At 46.1% G+C, this 26,583-nt stretch overlaps 1 protein-coding gene across 2 annotated transcripts in view; it reads right to left on the bottom strand.

Moving 5' to 3' along the window:
- Positions 1 to 26,583, bottom strand: part of ppp1r16a (protein phosphatase 1, regulatory subunit 16A) — a 185,123-nt gene that overhangs the window by 61,416 nt on the left and 97,124 nt on the right. For both annotated transcript variants that reach the window (XM_068016127.1, XM_068016117.1), the window contains 4 exons: positions 16,267 to 16,337; positions 15,637 to 15,782; positions 9,369 to 9,472; positions 8,901 to 9,025 (listed from right to left, as the gene is read on the bottom strand). In XM_068016127.1, the coding sequence (XP_067872228.1) occupies positions 8,901 to 9,025; positions 9,369 to 9,472; positions 15,637 to 15,782; positions 16,267 to 16,337 (446 nt within the window). The remainder of the gene's footprint in view (positions 1 to 8,900; positions 9,026 to 9,368; positions 9,473 to 15,636; positions 15,783 to 16,266; positions 16,338 to 26,583) is intronic.

The following is a 26,583-nucleotide window of genomic DNA, read 5'->3' on the forward strand; positions in this document are numbered from 1 at the left end:
AGCCTCAGCCTCTTCTTCCTAAAGCCGAGGGGGGGGGGGGGGGGGGGGACGAGTGGTGGTCCGCAGTGGTGCTGCTCAGTGAAAGAGCTACCAGCCTCCGATTGTCTGGTAGCTCTCAGAGGGCTGGATTTCTGTTGCTGGGGTCCTCCACCCTGTGGAAGACCCGCTACTGTCCAGTAAGTGCCTAATTGGTGCTTGATTCAGCGGGCCTCCCACAGAAGAGGCAACGCGGGGTTCTCTGTCACTTTGTCCCCCAGACGTCGTAACCCGTCGCCCGGACAAAATCCCGGCCTCTGTGTGTCTCTCTCTCCACAGATGCTGTCAGACCAGCTGAGTATTTCCAGCATTTTCTGTTTTTGTTAACGAGTTGGTATTCTCCAATTTACTGTATGCTACTGCATGGGAGATTGAGAGGACCAGTCTATAGTAACACTTCTTACAACCACATGTACAAAATCCAACTTCAGACATATATCACACGTCTGATATTCATGATTATATTGGTGAATAATCAATGATTAAAATGCAATATTCTACTGATATAAGGATGAGATGAAAAAACTATAATGCTGTCAATGAATCAATGATTCTAAGTGCTTAATCGGTGATTATAAAGCACACTCTGACCACCTCAATGATATAGATCATGACAACTTTTATATATAGAGAATATTTAACATTACACAATGGCGAATGGATACTGATCTGGAAAAGGAGAGATTAAAGGAATTGACCAGCAGCTTCAAAGAGATGGGTTTTGAGAAGTCTTAAAGGTGGATTTTGGACAGAGAATTCACAGGGCAGCATAGGGAGGAGGGGAAACACAACTCTTGAGTCAGACAGATGGAACGTCTGGGGAGGGTGATGTGTTGGGGGGGGGGAGGGGGGGGGGGGACTGTCATGTAGAGTTTTAAAGAAAAGGAGGAAAGGACACAGACTTTTCAACTCGAGATGCTGGAGAATGGGGATCCAAGCAGGTCAATGAGGACAGAGGTGATAGACAACTGGGAATTGGTGCGCAACAGGACAGTGGGCAGAAGAGCTTTAGACAAAATAGATACTATGGAGAACTGTAGGCCAACAAGGAGTGCGTTGGAATAATCAACTCTGGGGGTAACAAAGGCATGGCTGAAGGCTTCAGTGGCAGAGGGACTGAGGTAGGAAGGGAGGTGAGAGATGTTAAGCATGGAAGTATGCTCTTTGTGATGGGAAGGATATACACATGGCCAATACAAGAATGATTACACAAGACAATTATATTAATGAGAATGTAATATAGGTTCATGAATAACTGATCTCCTGTGTCATCAATATGCTGGGGATAGGAACGAGAGAAAATGCCAGCAAAAATTGTCCAAAAGAACGAATGACTCCATGGCCTCCCTGGACCATCTGTACACAGCTGATTTACTCTATGAGCCATCAGAAGGGCCCCAGAGTAATTTTTAAAAAGGGAAATGCATAGCTTTGGGTTGAAAGCAAACACACTCCCAGTTTCTTATCAATATCCTTCGAGTTCTGTTGGGTTGTGGAAGTCCTGAGCAGAGTGTACCAGAGCGCAGAGTTGTTCCTAATTTACATCAATGACATGGGCACAGAAACTTAATGCAAAGTGGAAAAATTTGCAGAGGAAGATTTTCCTTAGACACTTGTTCCTGAAAGATCCTTTTTTTTTTTAAAAACTACCTCCCTCTATAACTCCTTCCCGTTTCTATGGCCAGAGATCTGAAGGTCAGTGCCTGGGGATTTCCATGTTGTACCATTCCACGACAGAGAGTGGATTGGTATGTTGTCCAAAATATTGAGACACTTTACTGGAACTTGCCTGCTCAACCCTCACATCTGCCTTCGCTGGGCTGCATGGGCTGCTAGTACATGACTCAAGTTTACCGTTCTTGCTCTTTTGTTTAAATATCTCCATGGCCTCACTGCACCCACTTCCCAACCGACAATTCACTCCCCAAACTCTCCATTCATCCGACTGCGCAGCTCTCTCCCTTCATCCCACCATTCTGGACCATGCCTCCAGCTGCCAAGGCCCCACACTCTGGAATTGCTTCCCATATTCTTTCGACTAAGACGCTCTTTCATACTTACCTCTTTGACCATGCTTTTGCTCACTTGTCCCTAAGTAAAAATCTGGAATTGAAAGCTAATCTCAGTAATGGTGCCATGAAACAGTCATCGATTGTCATAAAAACCCATCTGGTTCACTAATGTCCTTTAGGGAAGGAAATCTGCTGTCCTTACCTGATCTGGCCGACATATGACTCCAGACCCACAGCAATGTGGTTGACTCTTAACTGCCATCTGAAGCGGCCTAGAAAGCCACTCAGTTCAAGGGCAATTAGGGATGGGTAACAAATGTGGGCCTAGCCAGCAACACCCACATCCCATAAGAACATACAAATTAGGAGCAAGAGTAGGCTGCTCGGCCCTTCGAGCCTGCTCCGCCATTCAATAAGTTCATGGCTGAACTGATTACTCCACGTTTCCACCTACCCCCCGATAACCTTTCACCCCCTTGCTTATTAAGAATCTATCTACCTCGGACTTAAAAATATTCAAAGACTCTGCTTCCACCGCCTTTTGAGAACAGAATTCCAAAGACTCACAACCCTCTGAGAAAAAAATTGTCCTCATCTTGGTCTCAACTGGGTGACCACTTATTTTTTAAACAGTAACCCCAGTTCTAGATTCTCCCACAAGGGGAAACATCCTTTCCACATCCACCCTGTCAAGACCCCTCAGGATCTTATATGCTTCAATCAAGTCGCCTCTTACTCTTCTAAATTCCAGCGGTTACAAGCCTAGCCAGTCCAATCTTTCCTTGTAACACAGCCCGTACATTCTAGGTGTTAGTCTAGTAAACCTTCTCTGTACTGCCTGCAACGCATTTACATCCATCCTTAAATAAGGAGACCAGTACTGTACACAGTACTCCAGATGTGGTCTCACCAATGCCCAGTGTAACTGAAGCAAAACCCCCCTACTTTTATATTCAATTCCCCTCGCGATAAACAATAACATTCTATTAGCTTCCCTAATTACGTGCTGTACCTGCATACTAAGCGTATATGATTCATTCACTAGGACACCCAGATCTCTCTGTATCTCAGAGCTCTGCGATCTCTCATCATTTAGATAATATGCTTCTTTTTTAATTCTTCCTACCAAAGTGGACATTTCACACTTTCCCATATTATACTCCATTTGCCAGGTCTTTGCCCACTCACTTACCTATCTATATCCCTTTGTACCCTCCTATGTCCTCTTCACAAGTTACTTTCCTACCTAGCTTTGTCTCATCAGCAAATTAAGTAACCATACCTTCAGTCCCTTCATCCAAGTCATTTATATAAATTGTAAAAAGTTGAGGCCCCAGCACAGATCCCTGTGGCACCCCACTCGTTACATCTTGCCTACTCTCTGTTTCCTGTTAGCTAGCCATTCTTCTATCCATGCCAATATGTTACTCCCTACACCATGAGCTTTTATTTTCTGCAATAACCTTTGATGTGGCATCTTATCAAATGCCTTCTGGAAATCGAAAATACAATACATCCACCGGTTTCCCTTTATCCACAGCACATGTAACTCCCTCAAAGAACTCCCTTGCATGAAAGAATAAAAAAAAACTCGTGGCTGAGTGTGCATTTTTGTTTGATAATGCTCCAGTGAAATGCCTTGGGACATTTTCCCTACATTAATGCCATGATATAAATGCAAGTTCTTGAAGATCCTCCTTCAAAACCCACCTTTACAATCAAGTTTTTGATTGCCCCTCCTCACCTCTCCTTTGGTTTATTATTTTCTATCCTTACCCCTCTCCCCTCTCTGTGAAATGTTGAGATATTTTTCGATGTTATATGAATACAAAGTGGCATTAACAGTTTTGACTGGATAGATAACAGCAATGATCAAATTTCCCTTTTTCATCCTTACAAAATTAAAAACACTTTTCCACAGATTATGGGCTTGCCTGAAGATTGTAGGTCTCAGATGGGACAGCAGTTCAGCGCCCCTGGGCTGGAGAAGGGAGAATTATCCAGCGTATTGCTCTTCATCTCCATCCATCAACTCCAGCTGGAATGTGTGTTGACAAGGACAGGATAGAGTTTAGCTGTGAGTACTGTAGAACAGTCTGCCTATGCTTACAAACATATAGTTATCTGAAGACAGGAGTGGTGGCGGCTGGCGGAAGCTGATCTGAAGTGGGAGCTGTAAAGAGAGCGCGGGGCTCGAGGCCCTCACTTGCCTGAAGACAGGAGTGGCAATGACTGTCGGACCCGGGCTGAAGCTGATCTGAAGTGGGAGCTGTAAAGAGAGCGCGGGGCTCGAGGCCCTCACTTACCTGAAGACAGGAGCGGCGGAAGCTGTCGGACCTGCTCCCTCTCTCAGCACGCGTTGAGACTCGAAAAAAACTTAGTGACATCACGGGAAATCTGCAAGCTGATTGGTTGGGTGAGTAGCAGCTGTTAGTGCATATAAATAGCTTTAAAAAATGGGGAAAGTTTTCATTGTTGAAAAAAACATCTGGTGGTAAGGAGAGTACTACTGAAGTGTTTTTTTTATTCAGTGTAACTTCTGAAGGACTTTAGATTGTAGTGGGTAGAACAAGGCCCCTAGTATAATTAGTATTTTTTAATTAAGGGAGTAACTAACTAATCTAAGGGGTAAGTCATGACAGGAGAGCTCAGCCCCATGATATGCTCCTCCTGCGCTATGTGGGAAATCAGAGACGCTTCCAGTGTCCCGGACGACCATGTGTGCAGGAAGTGTATCCATCTACAGCTACTGGCTACTTGCATTACGGAGCTGGAGCTGCGGGTGGATTCACTGTGGAGCATCCGCGATGTTAAGGACGTTGTGGATAGCACGTTTAGTGAGGTGGTCACACCGCAGGTAATGGCTGCACAGGCAGAAAAGGGATGGGTGACCACCAGACCGGAGTAGTAGGCGCAGGCAGGTAGTAAAGGAGTGCCCTGTGGCCATCCCCCTCTCAAAGAGATATACCGCTTTGGATACTGTTGCGGGGGGGGAAATGGCCTCGCAGGGGAAAGCAGCAACAGCCAAGTTTGTGGCACCACGGAGGGCTCTGCTGCACAGCAGGGGAGGAAAAGGCGTGGAAGAGCTATAGTGACAGGGGATTCTATCGTAAGGGGTGCAGATAGGTGTTTCTGTGGCCGCAAACGAGGCTCCAGGATGGTATGTTGCCTCCCTGGTGCTCGGATCAAGGATGTCTCAGAGCGGCTGCAGGACATTCTGAAGGGGGAGGGTGAACAGTCAGAGGTCGTGATACACATTGGTACCAACGACATAGGTAGAAAGAGGGATGAGGTACTGCAACAAGAATTTAGGGAGCTAGGTAGTAGATTAAAAAGCAAGACCTCAAAGGTTGTAATCTCTGGATGACTCCCTGTGCCATGTGCTAGCGAGTATAGGAATAGGAGGATAGAGCAGATGAGTGCGTGGTTGCTGATTCAGTCTGGAAGGCAGAGCAAATATAGACCTGTTAAGGCACAAGTGAAAAATGCAAGGCTGGATTGCATATACTTTAAAGCAAGGAGTCTTACTAATAAGGCAGATGAATTGAGGGTGATGATTAGCACATGGGATTATGATATTATTGATATCACAGAGACATGGCTGAGGCAATTCAATATTTCAAGGTATAGAATATTCAGGTGTGATAGGAGAGGGGATAAAAAGAGGAGGTGGTATTGCACTGTTGATCAAGGAGTCAATTACTACAGTAAGGAGGAATGATATCTTAGAAGGTTCCTCAAATGAGGCCATATGTGTAGAACTTAAGAACAAAAGGGGGGGCAATCACTTGGCTGGGACTGTACTACAGGCCTCCAAACAATCAGGGAGAGATCGAGGAACAGATATGTAGGCAAATCTCAGAGCTGTAAAAATAATAGGGTAATAATAGTAGGGGATCTCAACTTACCTAATATCAACTGGCATAGTCTTATTGCAAAAGGCTTAAAGGGGGAGGAATTCTTAAAATGCATACAGGAGAGCTTTTTGAGCCAGCATGTAGAAAGTCCTACAAGAGAAGGGGCAGTACTGGACCTAATCCTAGGGAATGAAGCTGGACAAGTGGTAGAAATGTCAGTGGGGGAGCATTTCAGGGATAGTGACCATAACTTGAAGATTTAAGGTAGTTATGGAAAAGGACAAAGATGGATGGAAATAAAAGGTACTGAATTGCAGGAAGGCCAATTTCAATTTGATAAAACAGAATCTGGCCAAAGTGGACTGGGAACAGCTACTTGTAGGAAAGTCTACATCAGACCAGTGGGAGTCATTCAAAGAGGTAAGTGAGAGTTCAGAGCCAACATGGACCCTTTAAGGTGAAGGGTAGACCCAACAAGTCCAGGGAACCCTGGATGTCAAGGAATATAGAGTATTGGATCAGAGGCTTATGGCAGATTCAGAGTGCTGAAAACAGTAGAGGCACTAGAGGACTACAGAAAATGTAGTGGGCGGGGGGGGGGGGGGGGGTGGGGGTGGGGTACTTAAAAAAGTAATTAAGAGAGCGAAGAGGGGACATGAAAAAACATTGGAGGTCAATATAAAGGAAAATCCTAAGGCGTTTTATAAGTATATTAAGGGCAAGAGGATAACCAGGGAAAGAGTAGGGCCCATTAGGGACCAAAGTGGCAATCTGTGTGTAGAGCCAGAGGACATAGATGAGGTTTTAAATACTTGTCATCAGTTTTCACTGTGGAGAACGACGAAGTAGGTGTAGAGATCAGGGCGGGGGATTACGATATACTTGAACATATTAACACTGAAAGGGAGAAAGTATCAGATGCTTTAGCGGGCTTAAAAGTGGATAAATCCCCAGGCGCAGATGGTTGTTGTGAGGCAAGGGAGGTGATTGCAGAGGCACTGACACAAATTTTCAGATACTCTCTGGCCACGAGAAAGGTGCCAGAGGACTGGAGGACAGCGAATGTGGTATGATTAGTCAAGAAGACTAGCAAGGATAGACCAGGTAATTACAGGCTGGTGAGTCTAACATCAGTGGTTGGGATACTATTGGAAAAAATTCTGAGGGATAGAATTAATCTCCACTTGGAGAGGCAGGGAATAATCAGGGATAGTCAGCATGGCTTTGTCAGGGAGAGATCATGTCTCACTAACTTGATTGAATTTTTCGAGGAGGTGACTAGACGTGTAAATACGGGTAAAGCGGTTGATGTAGTCTACATGGACTTCACTAAGGCTTTTGATAAGGTCCTGCATGGGAGATTGGTTAAGAGGTAAGAGCCCATGGGACCCAGGACAATTTGGCAAATTGGATTCAAAATTGGCTTGATGGCAGGAAACTGAGGGTAATGGTCAAGGGTTGTTTTTGTGAGTGGAAGCCTGTGACCAGTGGTGTACCACAGGGAACGGTGCTGGGACCTTTGCTGTTTGTAGTGTACATTAATGATTTAGACATGAATATAGGAGGTATAATAAGTAAGTTCGCAGATGACATGAAAATTGTTGGTGTCGTAAATAGTGAGGAGGAAAGCCTTAGATTACAGGACGATATAGATGGGCTGGTAAGATGGGCAGAGCAGTGGCAAATGGAATTTAATCCTGAGGAGTGTGAGGTGATGCATTTTGGGAGGACTAACAAAGCAAGGGAATATACAATGGATGGTAGGACCCTAGGAAGTACAGAGGATCAAAGGGACCTTGGTGTACTTGTCCATAGATCACTGAAGGCAGCAGCACAGGTAGATAAGGTGGTTAGGAAGGCATATGGGATACCTGCCTTTATTAGCTGAGGCATAGAATATAAGAGCAGGGAGGTTATGATGGAGCTGTATAAAACGCTAGTTAGGCCACAGCTACAGTACTGTGTACTGTTCTGGGCACCACACTATAGGAAGGATGTGATTGCACTGGAGAGGGTGCAGAGCAGATTCACCAGGATGTTGCCTGGGCTGGAGCATTTCAGCTATGAAGAGAGTCTGAAAAGGCTAGGGTTGTTTTCGTTAGAACAGAGAAAGATGAGGGGGGACATGATTGAGGTATACAAAATTATGAGGGGCATTGATAGGTTAGATAGGAAGAGACTTTTTCCCTTAGCAGAGGGATCAATGGCCAGGGGGCATAGATTTAAGGTAAGGGGCAGGCGGTTTAGAGGGGATTTGAGGAAAAATGTTTTTACCCAGAGGGTGGTTGGAATCTGGAATACACTGCCTGAAGTTGTGGTAGAGACAGGAACCCTCACAACATTTAACAAGTATTTAGATGAGCACCTGAAATGCCATAGCATACTTGGCTACGGGCCAAGTGCTGGAAAATGGGATTAGAATAGTTAGGTGCTTGATGGGCCGAAGGGCCTGTTTATGTTCTGTAAGACTCTATATAGTGGGTATTGCAGGATAGTGGGTATGTTACTGGACCAGTAATCTAGACAAGATGAGTTCAAATCCCACCATTTTTATCTTAAAAACCCATCTGGTACTTTAGGGAAGGAAATATGCTGTCCTTACCTGGTCTGGCCTACATGTGACTCCAGACCCACAGCAATGTGGTAGACTCTTAACTGCCCTCTCAAATAGCCTCCAAGACACTCAGACACAATAATAGAAATAATAAAACTAGCTCCCCATCCAATAGCTCTGTGGGAGCACTTTCAGCACACAGACCGTTGCAATTCAAGAAGGTCCACAACAACCTTCTCAAAGGGCATCTAGGGATGGACAATAAATTGCCAGTGATGCTCAAGAATGAATGACCATGTTGCCTAGGTACTGGAGAGCTGCAGATGCTTGAAATGACCCCTGGAAAGAACCAGCCCTTTAGGGAACGAAGCAATGACATTGGAACCACAGGGGCGATTATGTGCACATTCCATAGTGAGAGCAAAGGTAGCAGGGTCATACCAGACAAGTGCCCACATCATTCTGGCTATTCAGATCTGAGTCAGTCTCCACCAGCCGCCTTATATCTTCAATCATCCATCTCTCTGTGGCCATTCGCGATTCATCAATTTTTTCCTGAGTGATATCTGAAAGGAGTTAAAATACTCAAGTCACTTTACAAAATTATGAAACTTCCCCGAGGAACTCCTGGGATGGGATTGAGATGACTGAACTGTGCTGACATATCGCAGGTTCAATACCCGATCTGTGGATAGTCATCCCTCGTTCAGCAGTGGAGTGGGGCTTGAAACTATGAGCTTGAGATTCAGAGGCAAAGGTGCTACCACTCAGCCACAGGAAGACTTCATGATTATATTGATGCACAAGGTCACGCAAGTGGGGGGGGGGGAACTGCCGAACCTGTGAGATCGTACCCCAGCAAGAGTCTGCTTTATTTTTCACAAAAGAAATGCATTTTCACCCACGCACCTTGTTGTGCCATTGCGTTCTCGATGTAGTCCAAGGTGACATCATCCTCACACAAATCGTAAGGCATGTTCCCATCAGCATTGACGGCCATGAGATTAGCACCACTGTAAAGGAAAGGGATCACCATTAGAACTCGGCCAATGTCACACAGGGAACTTCACCTAGACTCCGTGTAGTCCAGGAAAACGTTCACACACACATCACCATACGATGGGTAGCCAGTGCAGCAACCAACTTCCTTCAACAGTCACCCAGATCGCACAGTACATTAGAAATCAAAAGGCAAACTGGAGGTTCTGCACACGACCTCAGGTATCCCTGGGCTGGGGAGTGAGAGGAATATCAGTGTTTCTATTGCTATCCAGTGACACCTACATCAAGACAGCAGGTAAAGGAGAGGACTGGGCTCAGCTGTGATGGAGAGACAAAATAGGACAGGAAGGGACAGAGAGTTTAACAATAACTGTACATTGGCAAATAAGATCATTGCAGGGAATAGAGGTTAAAAAAAATGAAATTAAAGTTCCTTTATCTGAATGCACGAAACATCTGTAATAAGATAGATGAATTAGTGGCACGAATAGAAGTAAATGATTTAGATCTAATTGCCATTACCGAGACATGGTGACAAGGAGATCAAGGTTGGAAAATGAATATTCCAGAGTACACAATATTTCGGAGAGAGACAGACAGAATGGCAAAGGGGAAGGAGGTAGCCCTGATAGTAAAGGACGGCATAAGAACATTAATAGGAAGGGATCTGGCCTCAGAAGATCATGAAGTAGAATCAGTTTGGGTGGAAATTAGGAATAGCAGGAGTAGTTTACAGACCCCCTAACAATAGTTATATTATTGGACAGGACATTAAACAGGAAATTATTGGTGCGTGTAGAAAAGGGAATGTATGAATTGTGGGGGAATTTAATCTGCATATAGACTGGGACAATCAAATTGGCAACAGTGGTCTAGAAGATGAGTTTGTAGAATGTTTTCCTAACAGTTTCTTGGAGTAATACGTTGTAGAACCAATTAGGGATAAAGCTATCTTAGATCTCGTATTGTGTAATAAAGCAGTGTTAACAAGCAATGTCGTAGTAAAAGATCCACTGGGAAAGTGATCACAAATACCATTGAATTTCATGTTGAGTTTGAAAGTGACAACATTTCAATCACAAGCCAGAATCTTAAACTTAAACAAAGCCAATTACTAAGGTATGAGAGGAGAACTGGTTAAGGTTAATTGGGTAAATAGACTGGAAGGTATGGCGGTAAATAAACAGTGGGAAACATTTAAAGAAACAATTCAAAGCGTTCAACAAAAGTACATTCCGTTCAAAAACTCATCAAGAAAGACCCATCCGTGGCTCACTCAGGAAGTTAAGGAAAGTAAAAGAGGCTTACAATGTTGCAAAAAATAGTAGCAAGTCTGAGGATCGGGAGTGTTTTAGAAACCAGCAAAGGGCCACTAAAAAGTTGATAAAAAGGGACAAAAATAAAATGAGAGTAAACTAGCCAGCAATATAAAAACAGATTGTAAGAGCTTTTATAAATACATAAAAAGCAAGAGAGTAGCTAAAGTAGACATTGGTCCCTTAGAGGCAGAGACAGGCGAAATCATCATGGGGATTAAGGAAATGGCAGTGGCATTGAACAAATATTTTGAATCTGTTTTCACAGTAAAAGACACGAGTTCCATACCAGCAAAAGGCAGTAACCTAGGGGCTAAAAGGAGTGAGTAAATTAAGGATATTGATATCAGCTGAGAAAAAGTATTGGAGAAACTTGAGGGACTAAAATCTGACAAGTCCCCGGGATCAGATGGCCTACATCCTAGGATTCTTAAAGAGATAGCTGCAGAGATAGTGGATGTACTGGCTATGATTTTCCAGAATTCCTTAGATTCAGGAATGGTCTCGTCAGATTGGAAGTTGGCAAATGTTACACTGCTTTTCAACTACAGGCCAGTTAGCTTATCAGTCATTGAGAAGATGCTGGAAATTATTATTGAAGATGTCTTAACATTGCACTTGGAAAAGCATAGTATGATTAGAACATGTCAGTATGGTTTTACTAAAGGGAGATCCTGTTTGACAAATTTATTAAGAGTTTTTTTGAGGATGTAACTAGTAGGGTAGATAAAGGGAAACTAGTAGAGCAAGACTACACCTTCTTCTGGCAGGGTAGGCAACCTGAAGAACCAAGACAACATGAAGTGAGCTTCGCCATCAGAAACTCCTTGCTCAGCATGATAGAGCCACCTTCAAATGGCTCAGAATGCAGACTGTCCATCCGACTGCTCACCGCCTCTGGTCCAGTACACCTACTCGGCATCTATGCTCCAACACTCTGCTCCCCACCTGAAGTTAAAGACCAGTTCTACGAGGAACTCCATAATATCATTAGTAGCATCCCCAATACCGAACATCTGTTCCTGCTGGGAGACTTCAATGCCAGGGTTAGGGCTGACCATGACTCATGGCCCTCCTGCCTTGGGCGCTATGGCATTGGAAGGATGAATGAGAATGGACAGAGACTGTTTGAGTTGTGTACCTATCACAACCTCTGCATCACCAACTTGTTCTTTCATACTAAACCCTGTCACCAGGTTTCTTGGAGGCACCCAAGATCACGTCGTTGGCACCAGCTGGACCTCATCATCACAAGGCGAGCCTCTTTAAACCGTGTTCAAATCACACGCAGCTTTCACACTGCGGATTGCGACACCAACCACTCCCTGGTGTGCAGCAAGGTTAGACTCAAACCAAAGAAGCTGCATCACTCCAAGCAGAAGGGCCGCCCACGCATCAATGCCAGCAGAATTTCTTATCCACAGCTGTTACATAAGTTTCTAAATTCACTTGAAAAAGCCCTTCAAAACAGTCCTACAGGGGATGCAGAGACCAAGTGGGCCCACATCAGAGACGCCATCTATGTCTCACCAGTGACCACCTATGGCAAACATGTGAAGCAGAATGCAGATTGGTTTCAATCTCACTTTCAAGAGCTGGAACCTGTCATAGCCGCTAAGTGCATTGCACTGTTGAACTACAAGAAAGCCCCCAGCGAGTTAACATCTGAAGTACTTAAAGCAGCCAGAAGCGCTGCACAAAGAACAGCCAGGCGCTACGCAAATGAACTACTGGCAACACCTATGCAGTCGTATTCAGCTGGCCTCCGACAACAGAAACATCAGAGGAACGTATGATGGCATTAAGAGAGCTTTTGGGCCAACCATCAAGAAGATCGCCCTCAAGTCTAAATCAGGGGAAACGATCACTGGCCAACGCAAGCAAATGGACCGCTGGGTGGAGCACTACCTAGAATTGTACTCCAGGGAAAATGTTGTCACGGAGACCGCCCTCAATGCAGCCCAGTCTTTGCCTGTCATGGATGTGCAGAAGATGTTAGTTTCGGCAGGCATCAAGGTTGGCGCAGGCCTGGAGGGCCGAATGGCCTGTTCCTGTGCTGTACTGTTCTTTCTTTCTTTGTTTGATGAGCTGGACGAACAGCCAACAAAATCGGAACTCAGTGATGCCACTGATTCTCTAGCCAGCGGAAAAACCCCTGGGAAGGACAGCATTACCCCTGAAATGATCAAGAGTGCCAAGCCTGCTATACTTTCAGCACTCTACGAACTGCTTTGCCTGTGCTGGGACGAGGGAGCAGTACCACAGGACATGCGCGATGCCAATATCATCACCCTCTTTAAGAACAAGGGTGATCGCGGTGACTGCAACAACTAACGTGGAATCTCCCTGCTCAGCATAGTGGGGAAAGTCTTCGCTCGAGTCGCTTTAAACAGGCTCCAGAAGCTGGCCGAGCGCGTCTACCCTGAGGCACAATGTGGCTTTCGAGCAGAGAGATCCACCATTGACATGCTGTTCTCCCTTCGGCAGCTACAGGGGAAATGCCAAGAACATCAGATGCTCCTCTACGTTGCTTTCATTGATCTCACCAAAGCCTTTGACCTCGTCAGCAGACGTGGTCTCTTCAGACTACTAGCAAAGATTGGATGTCCACCAAAGCTACTAAGTATCATCACCTCATTCCATGACAATATGAAAGGCACAATTCAGCATAGCGGCACCTCATCAGACTCCTTTCCTATCCTGTGTGGTGTGAAACAGGGCTGTGTTCTCGCACCTACACTGATTGGGATCTTCTTCTCCCTGCTGCTCTCATATGCGTTCAAGTCTTGAGAAGAAGGAATTTTCCTCCACACAAGATCAGATGGCAGTTTGTTCAACCTTGCCCGTCTAAGAGCGAAGACCAAAGTACGGAAAGTCCTCATCAGGGAACTCTTTGTTGACGATGCTGCTTTAACATCCCACACTGAAGAGTGTCTGCAGAGTCTCATTGACAGGATTGCAGCTGCCTGCAATGAATTTGGCCTAACCATCAGCCTCAAGAAAACGAACATCATGGGAGACAGGACGCTCTGGAAGTGGTTCAAGAGTTCACCTACCTAAGCTCAACTATCACCAGTAAACTGTCTCTCGATGCAGAAATCAACAAGCGCATGGGAAAGGTTTCCTCTGCTATGTCCAGACTGGCCAAAAAGATGTGGGAAAATGGCACACTGACACGGAACACAAAGTGTATCATGCCTGTGTCCTCATAACCTTGCTCTACGGCAGCGAGGTCTGGACAACGTATGTCAGCCAAAAGTGACGTCTCAATTCATTCCATCTTCGCTGCATCCTTGGCATCAGGACCTGGTATCTCCAAGACACAAGTCCTCGAGGTGGCCAACATCCCCAGCGGCGCTCGAGATGGCTTGGCCATGTAAGCCGCATGGAAGATGGCAGGATCCTCAAAGACACATTGTACAGCGAGCTAGTCACTGGTATCAGACCCACCAGCCGTCCATGTCTCCGCTTTAAAGACGTCTGCAAACGCGACGTGAAGTCCTGTGACATTGATCACAAGTCGTGGGAGTCAGTTGCCAGTGATCGCCAGAGCTGGTGGACAGTCATTAACGCGGGGCTAAAGTGTGGCAAGTCGAAGAGACTTAGCATTTGGCAGGAAAAAAGACAGAAGCGCAAGGGGAGAGCCAACTGTGTAACAGCCCTGTCAACCAATTTTACCTGCAGCACCTGTGGAAGAGTCTGTCACGATAGAATTGGCCTTTATAGCCACTCCAGGCGCTGCTCCACAAACCACTGGCCACCTCCAGGCGCTTACCCATTGTCTCTCGAGACTAGGAGGCCAAAGAAGAAGAAAGAAGTAGATGTAGTATACCTGGATTTTCAAAAGGCATTCGATAATGTGCGACATAAAAGATTAAAAGGCAAGATAAGAGCTCATGGTGTTAGAGGTAATATATTAGCGTGGATAGAGGATTGGTTAAGTTAACATACAGGTGCAACAGGCTATTAGGAAAGCAAGTGGCATATTGGCCTTTATTGCAAAGGAATTGGAGTACAGGAATAAAGAAGTCTTACTAAAATTGTACAGGGCTTTGGTGAGACTGCACCCGGAATACTGCGTCCAGTTTTGGTCTCCACATTTAAAAAAGGATATACTTGCACTAGAGGCAGTGCAGTGAAAATGTACTAAATTGGTCCCTGGGATGAGGGGGTTGTCCTATGATGAGAGGCTGAGTAAATTGGGCCGGTATTCTCTGGAGTTTAGAAGAATGAGAGGCGATCTAATTGAGACATACAAGATTCTGAAAGGGCTTGATCAGGTCGAAGCTGAGAGATTGTTTCTGCTGGTCCGGGAATCTAGAACACAGGGGCTCAGTCGCAGGATAAGGGGCCAATCATTCAGGACTGAGATGAGGAGAAATAACTACACTCAGGATTGTGAATCTTTGGAATTCTCTACCTCAGAGGTATGTGGGTGTTCCATCATTGTATATAGTTAAGGCCGGGATAGATAGATTTTTGATCTCGCAGGGAATTATGGGATATGGGGAGCGGAGAGGAAAATGGAATTGAAGCCAAGATCAGACATGATCGTATTGAATGGCAGAGCAGGCTCGATGGGCCACATGGTCTACTTCTGCTCCTATTTCTTGTGATCTTGTGACAATTCCCCGCTGATTGTGTGATGCCAGATTTCACACAAAGAGAACAGCCACTTGAACGAGGTACTGGACAGCAGCCAAGGCCCACAGAACAGCACCACCTTCAGCAGCGAACAAAATCAAACAGCAACATGCGAGGTGAGGTGCTGAATGACGCTACCCTTCCCTCCCTCTCTCCCCCACTTCTCAGAATCGCTGCTGCAACTTGACAGTGAAGGAGACGACTCAGTACGTAACTGTTTGATCAGTTGTTGCACCAGGTGTAGGTGTCCACAGGTGGCGGCTGCATGCAGTGGGGTCCACAGTTCACTGTCACACGCGTTCACATTTGCTTTGGCTTCAAGCAGCAACTTGACAATTTCTTCATAGTCATCGATACAGCACTGTAAAACAAGACAAGAGATAGAGTGAGGACTTTTACAGCACTAACAAGTATTAAGGTGCAGGGCCAGCATGCAGCCATTTAAATCCCACTCCCCAGCAGCAACTCCCCGCTCAGTACTCCACTATGTTCCAACTTGAAAAGGTAAAATTTGCAGGGTTCTGCGGAAAGATGTTACTTGGACTGCTCTTTCAAAGAGCCGGCACAGGCACAATGGGCTGAATGGCCTCCTTCTGTACTGTACAAATCAGGCCAGGCGCCTCTAGTTGCTCCTTGGTATTCACGCCACTCAGATTATTGAATTGAGAACTTAATTCTCATTCTAGTAGACACTGTTCCAATGAAAAGCTGCACGATGTCACAGGACAGAAGGCTCTCTAACACTGCACACTCCCCAGTAACAGTAGACTCGCAGGCTAATTGCATACCAACATGACAAACTGGCAAACGCAGCTGTACAATGCCAGCTAAAATCTCACACTTACCTGATGCAGTGCAGTCAAACCATCCTCATTATACAGGTCTGGGGATATTCCAGTCCCCAATAATTGCCGAACTGTAAGGAGAGAGAAATAGCTCGTCACTAACAGAGGTTTACAAGTGACTGGGCTCCAAAACAGTTCAACAATGTAAGCAGTGTTAGGGATCGACCAGACTCTAGAGATGCTTGCTGACCATCAAACACTCCCAGGAGGACAGGTGCAGCACGGGGTTAGATACAGACTAAAGCTCCCTCTACACTTTCCCCAAACACACTCAGGTCTGATCATCCATTGCCAGATGTAGCAATCACTTTCCCTATATTTTGCAGGGCTTTGGGAAAATGGCAGGGGAGGGAGGCTAATTGGATAGCTCTTTCAAGGAACTGGTACAGGCACGATGGGCCAAATGGCCTCCTTCTGTGCTGTATACTTCTATAACTTTTCACAGCTCAACACGGGGGACTGCTGAAGCCATCGACTCCTTGCCACTTTCTCCGGCTCAGCCAGGCCATTACCAACTTGATGCCCTGTTCAGATAAGAACATGTAAGAACTAGGAGCAGTAGTAGGCCATTCGGCCCCTTCAGTAAGATCATGGCTGATGTGATTGCAGCCTTAACGCCTTCCGGTCCCCATAACCCTCGGCTCCCCTGTAGATCAAAAATCTGTCTAATTCAGCCTTGAACATATTCAATGACCCAGTCTCCACTGCCCTCTGGGGAAAGATAATTCCAAAGATTAATGACCCTCAGAAGAAATTCCCCCTCATCTCAGTCTTAAATGGGAGACTCTTTATTCTGAAACTGCGCCCCCGAGTTCTAGATTCCCCCAAGAGGGGAAACATCCTCTCAGCATCTATCCTGTCAAGCCCCCTCAAAATTTTTACTTGTTTCAATAAAATCACCTTTCATTCTTCTGATTCTCCATTGAATATAGGCCCAAATTTTCCTCATAAGGCGAGCCCTTCATCCCCCTTCACTTGGGGCTCAGCATTAGACCCCATACCTGCTTTAAAGACCACAGCAACATTGCCGCTTCCACCCGAGACCCCACCACTGGTCAGATACCCCAATATTCACCTTCAGACCAGACCAGACCCCAAATCCCTATAAATTTCTCCTTGCAGCTATTTATTGAATATATACCAACCTCATGCCACAGCTGGCTTGAAAGGATTATTAGAGGCATCTCGCTCTGCACCTATCCGGGCCTGTGTTAGAGGCTCCCCTCTGTGCACAGCTCAGGTGGTATCTCGCACATGGTGCAAAATACTGAAAAATGTTTTACCCTCAATACCAACAGCCACTTCCCTTGAAAGTAGGGAAGTTTTGCTACTGCTGTACAGGGCATTGGTGAGACTACATCTGGGAGTACCGTGTACCGTCTTGGTCTCCTCCTGCTCTTAATTTGTATGTATGTACATTTGTATGTATGAAAACTATTGTGGATTCATCTGCTGCCCACCAGTGGGAGTGGTGTTCTAGCTTGCTCTGCCACAGCTGATCAGGGGGAGGAGGATGCAGGTGCTACTAGTCAATAGTGTGCAGTATGCTTTATTTAAAGCATTCGCTTCCAAAGGATTCATTTCTTGCTGTATTTTAGTTACTGTGTAGAGTACATATAGCCAGCAGCAGCAGACTGGGCCATTTTTGTCAAATGTTTGAAACAACCCACAGTTCAACAATCCTGAACTTCAGCATTGCTGAATAATTGCAGACAAATCCGAAGGTGACCAGGCTCAGGGCCAAGAGTGGCACTGGATTCAGGTGGAGAACAGAATGAACTTTTGACCGAGATAGCAGTCATCCAGCTAGGATTCCAATCCTGTAAGCGTGCAGTTGCTTTCGGGAACAGTGACCATAATTCCGCATGTTTTAAGGTACTTTTGGATAAGGATAAGAGTAGTCCTCGGGTGAAGGTGCTAAATTGGGGGAAGGCTAATTATAACAATATTAGGCAGGAACTGAAGAATTTAGATTGGGGACAGCTGTTTGAGGGTAAATTAACATCTGACATGTGGGAGTCTTTCAAACGTCAGTTGATTAGAATCCAGGACCAGCATGTTCTTGTGAGGAAGGAGGATAGGTTTGGCAAGTTTCGGGAACCTTGGATAACGCGGGATATTGTGAGCCTCGTCAAAAAGAAAAAGGAAGCATTCGTAAGGGCTGGAAGGCGAGGAACAGACGAATCCCTTGAGAAATATAAAGACAGTTGGAAGGAACTTAAGCAAGGAGTCAGGAGGGCTAAAAGGAGTTATGAGAAGTCATTGGCAAACAGGATTAAGGATAATCCCAAGGCTTTTTACACATATATAAAGAGCAAGAGGGTAACCAGGGAAAGGGTTGGCCCACTCAAGGACAGAGAAGGGAATCTATGTGTGGAACCAGAGGAAATGGGCGAGGTACTAAATGAGTACTTTGCATCAGTATTCACCAAGGAGAAGGACTTGGTGGATGATGAGCCTAGGGAAGGGAGTGCAGATAGTCTCAGTCATCTCATTATCAAAAAGGAGGTGGTGTTGGGTGTCTTGCAAAGCATTAAGGTAGATAAGTCCCCAGGGCCTGATGGGATCTACCCCAGAATACTGAGTGAGGCAAGGGAAGAAATTGTTGGGGCCTTGACAGAAATCTTTGCATCCTCATTGGCTACAGGTGAGGTCCCAGAGGACTGGAGAATAGCCAATGTTGTTCCTTTGTTTAAGAAGGGTAGCAAGGATAATCCAAGAAATTATAGGCCAGTGAGCCTTACGTCAGTGGTAGGGAAATTATTAGGAGAGGATTCTTCGGGACAGGATTTACTCCCATTTGGAAACAAATGGACTTATTAGCGAGAGGCAGCATGGTTTTGTGAAGGGGAGGTCGTGTCTCACTAATTTGATTTGAGTTTTTTGAGGAAGTGATGAAGATGATTGATGAAGGAAGGGCAGTGGATGTTATCTATATGGACTTCAGTTAAGCCTTTGACAAGGTCCCTCATGGCAGACTGGTACAAAAGGTGAAGTCACATGAGATCAGAGGGGAGCTGGCAAGATGGATACAGAACTGGCTCGGTCATAGAAGACAGAGGGTAGCAGTGGAAGGGTGCTTTTCCGAATGGAGGGATGTGACTAGTGGTGTTCCGCAGGGATCAGTGCTGGGACCTTTGCTCTTTGTAGTATATATAAATGATTTGGAGGAAAATGTAGCTGGTCTGATTAGTAAGTTTGCGGATGACACAAAGGTTGGTGGAGTTGCGGACAGTGATGAAGATTGTCAGAGGATACAACAGGATATAGATCGGTTGGAGACTTGGGCAGAGAAATGGCAGATGGAGTTTAATCCGGACAAATGTGAGGTAATGCATTTTGGAAGGTCGAATGCAGGTGGGAAGTATGCAGTAAATGGCAGAACCCTTAGGAGTATTGACAGGCAGAGAGATCTGGGCGTACAGGTCCACAGGTCACTGAAAGTGGCAACGCAAGTGGATAAGGTAGTCAAGAAGGCATACGGCATGCTTGCCTTCATCGGTCGGGGCATAGAGTATAAAAATTGGAAAGTCATGCAGCAGCTGTACAGAACCCTAGTTGGGCCACACTTAGAATATTGCGTGCAATTCTGGTCGCCACACTACCAGAAGGACGTGGAGGCTTTGGAGAGGGTACAGAGGAGGTGTACCAGGATGTTGCCTGGTCTGGAGGGCATTAGCTATGAGGAGAGGTTGGATAAACTCGGATTGTTTTCACTGGAACGACGGAGGTGGAGGGGCGACATGATAGAGGTTTACAAAGTTATGAGTGGCATGGACAGAGTGGATAGTCAGAAGCTTTTTCCCAGGGTGGAAGAGTCAGTTACTAGCAGGCATAGGTTTAAGGTGAGAGGGGCAAAGTTTAGAGGGGATGTGCGAGGCAAGTTCTTTACACAGCGGGTGGTGAGTGCCTGGAACTTGCTGCCAGGGGAGGTGGTGGAAGCAGGTACGATAGCAACGTTTAAGAGGCATCTTGACAAATACATGAATAGGATGGGAATAGAGGGAGACAGTGCCCGGAAGAGCAGAAGGTTTTAGTTTAGGCAGGCATCAAGATCGGCGCAGGCTTGGAGGGCCGAATGGCCTGTTGCTGTGCTGTACTGTTCTTTGTTCTTGACTGGTTGTGACAGGACTAGAGAGCTTTGATCTGATCCACGAGTGTGGGATCGCTAAGCTCTATCGCATGCTGCTGCTGTTTAGCATGTATGTAGTCCTGTGCTGTAGCTTTACCAGGCTGACACCTCATTTTTAGGTATGCCTGGTGCTGCTCCTGGCATGCCCTCCTGCAGTCTTTATTGAACCAGGGTTGCTCCCCTGGCTTGATGGTAATGGTAGCGTGGGGATATGCTGGGCCATGAGGTTGAATACAATTCTGTTGCTGCTTCTGGCTCACAGCGCCTGATGAATGCCCAGTTTTGAGCTGCTAGATAAGTTCTGAATCTATCCTATTTAGTACGGTGGTAGTGCCATGCAACACTATGGATGGTATTCTCAGTCTGAAGTCGGGTATTAGTCTCCACGGCGACTGTGCGGTGGTCATTCCTACCAATACCATCATGGACAGATACATCTACAATAGGTCAAGCATGTTTTTCCGTTGTTGGTTCCCTCACAACCTGCTGCAGACCCAGTCTAGCAGCAATGTCCTTTAGGACTTGGCCAGCTCGGTCAGTAGTGGTGCTACCGAGCCTCCCTTGATGATGGACATTGAAGTCTAGCACTCAGAGTGCATTCTGTATCCTTGCTCCCTCAGTGCTTCTACCAATTGGTGTTTGACATGGAGGATTCATCAACTAAAGTAGGGCAGTAGGTGGTAATCATAGGGGGTTTCCTTGCTCATGTTTGACCTGGAGTCATGAGACTTCATGGGTCCAAAATTAATGTTGCTGACTCCCAGGGCAACTCCCTCCTGACTGTATAACACTGTGTCGCCACCGCTGGTGGTCTGCCCTGTCCCTATGGCAGGGATGGGGATGGAGGAATCTTAAGATGTTGGCTGTACGAGAATAAGGAATAGGAGCACGAGTAGGCCATTCGGCCCCGCAAGCCTGCTCCGCCATTCAATAAGATCATGGTTGACCTAACTGTAGAACCATAGAAAAATTACAGTATAGGAGGCCAATCAGCCCGTTGTGTCTGTGCTGAAAACTATCTGCCCAATCTAATTCCACCTTCCAGTACCTGGTCCATAGCCTTGCAATTACAGCACTTCAGGTACATGTCCAGGTACATTCAAAAGAATTGAGGGTTTCTGTCTCCACCACCAATCCTGGCAGTGAATTCCAGACACCCACCACCCTCTGGGTGAAAAGGTTTTTCCTCATGTCACCTCTAATCCTTCTACCAATCACCTTAAATCTGTGCCTCCTGGTAACTGACCTCTCCACTAGGGGAAACAGGTCCTTCCTGTCTACTCTATCTGGGGCCCCTCATAATTTTCTACACCTCAATTAAGTCAACATCCTTAAACACGGGTGAGGTCCCGGAGGACTGGAGAATTGCTAATGTTGTCCCCTTGTTTAAGAAGGGTAGCAGGGATAATCCAGGTAATTATAGACCGGTGAGCCTGACGTCAGTGGTAGGGAAGCTGCTGGAGAAGATACTGAGGGATAGGATCTATTCCCATCTGGAAGAAAATGGGCTTATCAGTGATGGGCAACATGGTTTTGTGCAGGGAAGGTCATGTCTTACCAACTTAACAGAATTCTTTGAGGAAGTGACAAAGTTGATTGATGAGGGAAGGGCTGTAGATGTCGTATACATGGACTTCAGTAAGGCGTTTGATAAGGTTCCCCATGGTAGGCTGATGGAGAAAGTGAAGGCGCATGGGGTCCAAGGTGTACTAGCTAGATGGATAAAGAACTGGCTGGGCAACAGGAGACAGACAGTAGCAGTGGAAGGGAGTTTCTCAAAATGGAGACGTGTGACCAGTGGTGTTCCACAGGGATCCGTGCTGGGACCACTGTTGTTTGTGATATACATAAATGATTTGGAGGAAAGTATAGGTGGTCTGATTAGCAAGTTTGCAGACGACACTAGGATTGGTGGAGTAGCAGATAGTGAAGGGGACTGTCAGAGAATACAGCAGAATATAGATAGACTGGAGAGTTGGGCAGAGAAATGGCAGATGGAGTTCAATCAGGGCAAATGCGAGGTGATGCATTTTGGAAGATCCAATTCAAGAGTGAACTATACAGTAAATGGAAAAGTCCTGGGGAAAATTGATGTACAGAGAGATTTGGGTGTTCAGGTCCATTGTTCCCTGACGGTGGCAACGCAGGTCAATAGAGTGGTCAAGAAGGCATACGGCATGCTTTCCTTCATCGGACGGGGTATTGAGTACAAGAGTTGGCAGGTCACGTTACAGTTGTATAGGACTTTGGTTCGGTCACATTTGGAATACTGCGTGCAGTTCTGGTCGCCACATTACCAAAAGGATGTGGATGCTTTGGAGAGGGTGCAGAGGAGGTTCACCAGGATGTTGCCTGGTATGGAGGGCGCTAGCTATGAAGAGAGGTTGAGTAGATTAGGATTATTTTCATTAGAAAGACGGAGGTTGAGGCGGGACCTGATTGAGGTGTACAAAATCATGAGAGGTATAGACAGGGTGGATAGCAAGAAGCTTTTTCCCCCTGAGTGGGGGATTCAATTACAAGGGGACACGAGTTCAAAGTGAAAGGGGAAAAGTTTAGGGGGGATATGCGTGGAAAGTTCTTTACGCAGAGGGTGGTGGGTGCATGGAACGCATTGCCAGCGGAGGTGGTAGACGCGGGCACGATAGCGTCTTTTAAGATGTATCTAGACAGATACATGAATGGGCAGGAAGTAAAGAGATACAGACCCTTAGAAAATAGGCGACAGGTTTAGATAGAGGATTTGGATCGGCGTAGGCTTGGAGGGCCGAAGGGCCTGTTCCTGTGCTGTAATTTTCTTTGTTCTTTGTTCTTCTTGCACTTGGAGAACAGTGGTAGAATCGGACAGAGTCAGCATGGATTTACAGAAGGCTCGACAAATCGACCAGAATTCTTCGAGGATGTAACTAGTAGAGTTGATGAGGGGGAGCCAGTTTATGTGGTATATTTGGACTTTTAGAAGGCTTTCGACAAAGTCCCACATAAGAGGTTAGCGTGTAAAATTAAAGCGCATGGGATTGGGGGTAGTGTATTGCGATGGATGGAAAATTGTTTGGCAGACAGGAAACAAACAGTAGGAATAAACGGGTCTTTTTCCGAATGGCAGGCAGTGACTAGAGGGTTACCGCAGGGATCGGTGCTAGGACCCCAGCTATTCACAATATACATTAATGATTTAGATGAGGGAACTAAATATAATATCTCCAAATTTGCAGATGGCACAAAACTGGGTGGGAGGGTGAGTTGTGAGGAGGATGCAGAGAGGCTTCAGGGTGATTTGGACAAGTTGAGTGAGTGGGCAGATGCAGTATAATGTGGATAAATGTGAGGTTATCCACTTTGCTAGTAAAAACAGGAAGGCAGATTATCTGAATGGCTATAAACAGAGAGGGGAATATGCAGCGAGACCTGGGTGTTCTCGTACACCAGTCGTTGAAGGTAAGCATGCAGGTGCAACAGGCTGTAAAAAAGGCAAATGGTATGTTGTCCTTCATAGCGAACGGATTCAAGTACAGGAGCAGGGATGTCTTGCTGCAATTATACAGGGCCTTGGTGAGGCCACACCTGGAATATTGCGTGCAGTTTTGGTCTCCGTATCAGAGGAAGGATGTTTTTGCTATCGAGGCAGTGCAGCCAAGGTTTACCAGACTGATTCCCGAGATGGCGGGACTGACGTTTGAGGAGAGATCGAGTCGCTTAGGCTTATATTCGCTGCAGTTCAGAAGAGTGAGGGGGGGGGATCTCATAGAAACCTATAAAATTCTAACAGGACTTGACAGGGTAGATGCAGGAAGGATGTTCCCGATGGTGGGGGAGTCCAGAACCAGGGGTCACAGTCTAAGGATACGGGGTAAACCTTTCAGGACTGAGAAGAGGAGAAGTTTCTTCACCCAGAGAGTGGTGAGCCTGTGGAATTCGCTACCACAGAAAGCAGTTGATGCCAAAACATTGTATGTTTTCAAGAAGGAGTTAGATATAGCTCTTGGGGTGAAAGGGATCAAAGGATATGGGGGGAAAGTGGGAACAGGTTATGGAGTTGGATGATCAGCCATGATCATAATGAATGGCGGAGCAGGCTTGAAGGGCTGAATGGCCTACTCCTGCTCCTATTTTCTATGTTTCCATGGAGGGGTGAGGCCATGGAGGGATTTGAATTGGAGGATGAGAATTTTAAAACTGAGGTGTTGCTGGACCGTTGGGAGCTAACGTAGGTCAGAGGTCACAGGAGGGATGGATGAACAAGACTTGGTGCGAGTTAGCACACGGGCAAGAGAGTTTATGGAGAGTGCAAGATGGGAGGCTGGCTAGCAGAGCATTGGAATACTCAAGTCAGGAGGTAACAAAATCATGAATAGAGTTTCAGCAGCAGATGACTTGAGGCAGGGGCGAAGAAGGATAATATTACCAGAAATAGGCAGTCTAGGTGACAGAGACAATATGGGGTCACAAGCTCAGCTCATGATAAAATAGGACACTGAGGCTGCAAACAGTCTTGTTCAGCCTCAGACAGTGGCTGTGGCAGGCAGAGGGGGGTGGGGGTGGGGGTGATGGATGGAGACAGTGGCCAGGGAACAGAGTTTGTGGCTTCAGTCTTCCCAATATTTAACTGGAGAAAACTTCTGCTCATGCAATCGTAGTTTCAAATTAAAGGTATTTACCATTGTAAAACAAGTCATGGCTTCTTGAAACCCAACCCAATATTCCTTTCCCCTCAGCTCAGCATTCCCCCTCCACCATAGTTGACAGAGCCCTTAACATTGTCTGTCCCATTTCCTCCAATTCTGCTCTCACCGCTTCCCCTCCCTCCCAGAACCATGATAGGATTCCCCTTGTCCTCATCTTTCACCCCATCAGCCTTCATGTACAATGGATCATCCGCTGCCATTTCCACCACCTCTAGCATGACGCCATCGCCAAGCACATCTTCCCCTCCCCCTTTCTGAAAGGACATTCCCTTTGCCACATCCTGATCTACTCTTCTGATACCCCCTCCCCTTCCCAGGACAGATTTCCATTCAAGCTCTGGGGATGCAACATCTGCCCTTTTACCTCCTCCCTTCTCACCGTCCAGGGCCTCAAACACTCCTTTGAAATGAAACAGTGATTTACTTGTACTTCTTTCAATTTAGTAAACTATATTTGCTGCTCACAATGCGGTCTTCTCTACATATGCAGATTGGATGATCGCTTTGCGAAGCACTAGAGTTCAGTCCATAGTGTGACCTGGAGCTTCCAGTCGCCTGTCATTTTAATTCTCTGCCCTATTCCCACTCTGTCAGAGGCTGAGGATAGAGGTCAATGTTCCAATGAAGCTCACTGGAAGTTCGAGGAACAGCACCTCATCTTTCCATTAGGCACTTTAGATCAGCTGTTGCCGATGATTCTGCTGCTGCTGCCATTTCCAGCTCCTCTAAACTCATCTTGTGTTTCACAAGTGACATCCTCTGAGTGTGGTAAATTATCCCTTCTCATCCTTCTTGACCTATCTGCAGCCTTTGAACAAGGTTCATCACACCATCCTCCTCTAATACACTTCTGTTGTCCAGTTGGGTGGAACTGCACTTGCGTGGTTCCATTTTTATCTACCCAAATGTAACCACAGAATCTCCTGCAATGGCTGCTCTACCCTCTCCCACACTGTTACACCGGGAATCCCCCAAGGATCTACCCAAGGCCCCCTCATATTTCTCATCTGCCTCTTGGACATGATCCAAAAACACGACCTCAAATTCCACTGTTTGTGTTGTCACGTTGCTTGACTGACTTCCAAACCCGGATGAGCTTAAAATTCTTCCAATTAAACATTGGGAAAACGGAAGCCATTGTCTTCAGACCCCATCAAGAACTCAAATTTTTTTCCACCAACAATTCCATCACCCTTCTTAGCCACTGTGAGGCTGAACCAGACATTGTGCAATCTTGGCATCCTATCAGATCCTGAACTGTGCTTCTACCACTGTAACACTGCCTGATTCCGTCCTTCCCTCAGCTCATCTGTTGCTGAAATACTCAACCCTGAATTTTGTCGCCTCAAGACTTGACTATTCCAGCGCACACCTGGCTGACCTCTCCTTCCATCGTTACTGGAATTCAGGTCATTAAAACACTGTTGCCCGTGTCCTAACTTGCCTCAAGCCCCATTCACCATCATACATACAAATTAGGAACAGGCGTAGACCAGTCGG

This window comes from Heterodontus francisci, chromosome 2, assembly GCF_036365525.1.
Source record: "Heterodontus francisci isolate sHetFra1 chromosome 2, sHetFra1.hap1, whole genome shotgun sequence".
Taxonomy (NCBI): Eukaryota; Metazoa; Chordata; class Chondrichthyes; order Heterodontiformes; family Heterodontidae; genus Heterodontus; species Heterodontus francisci.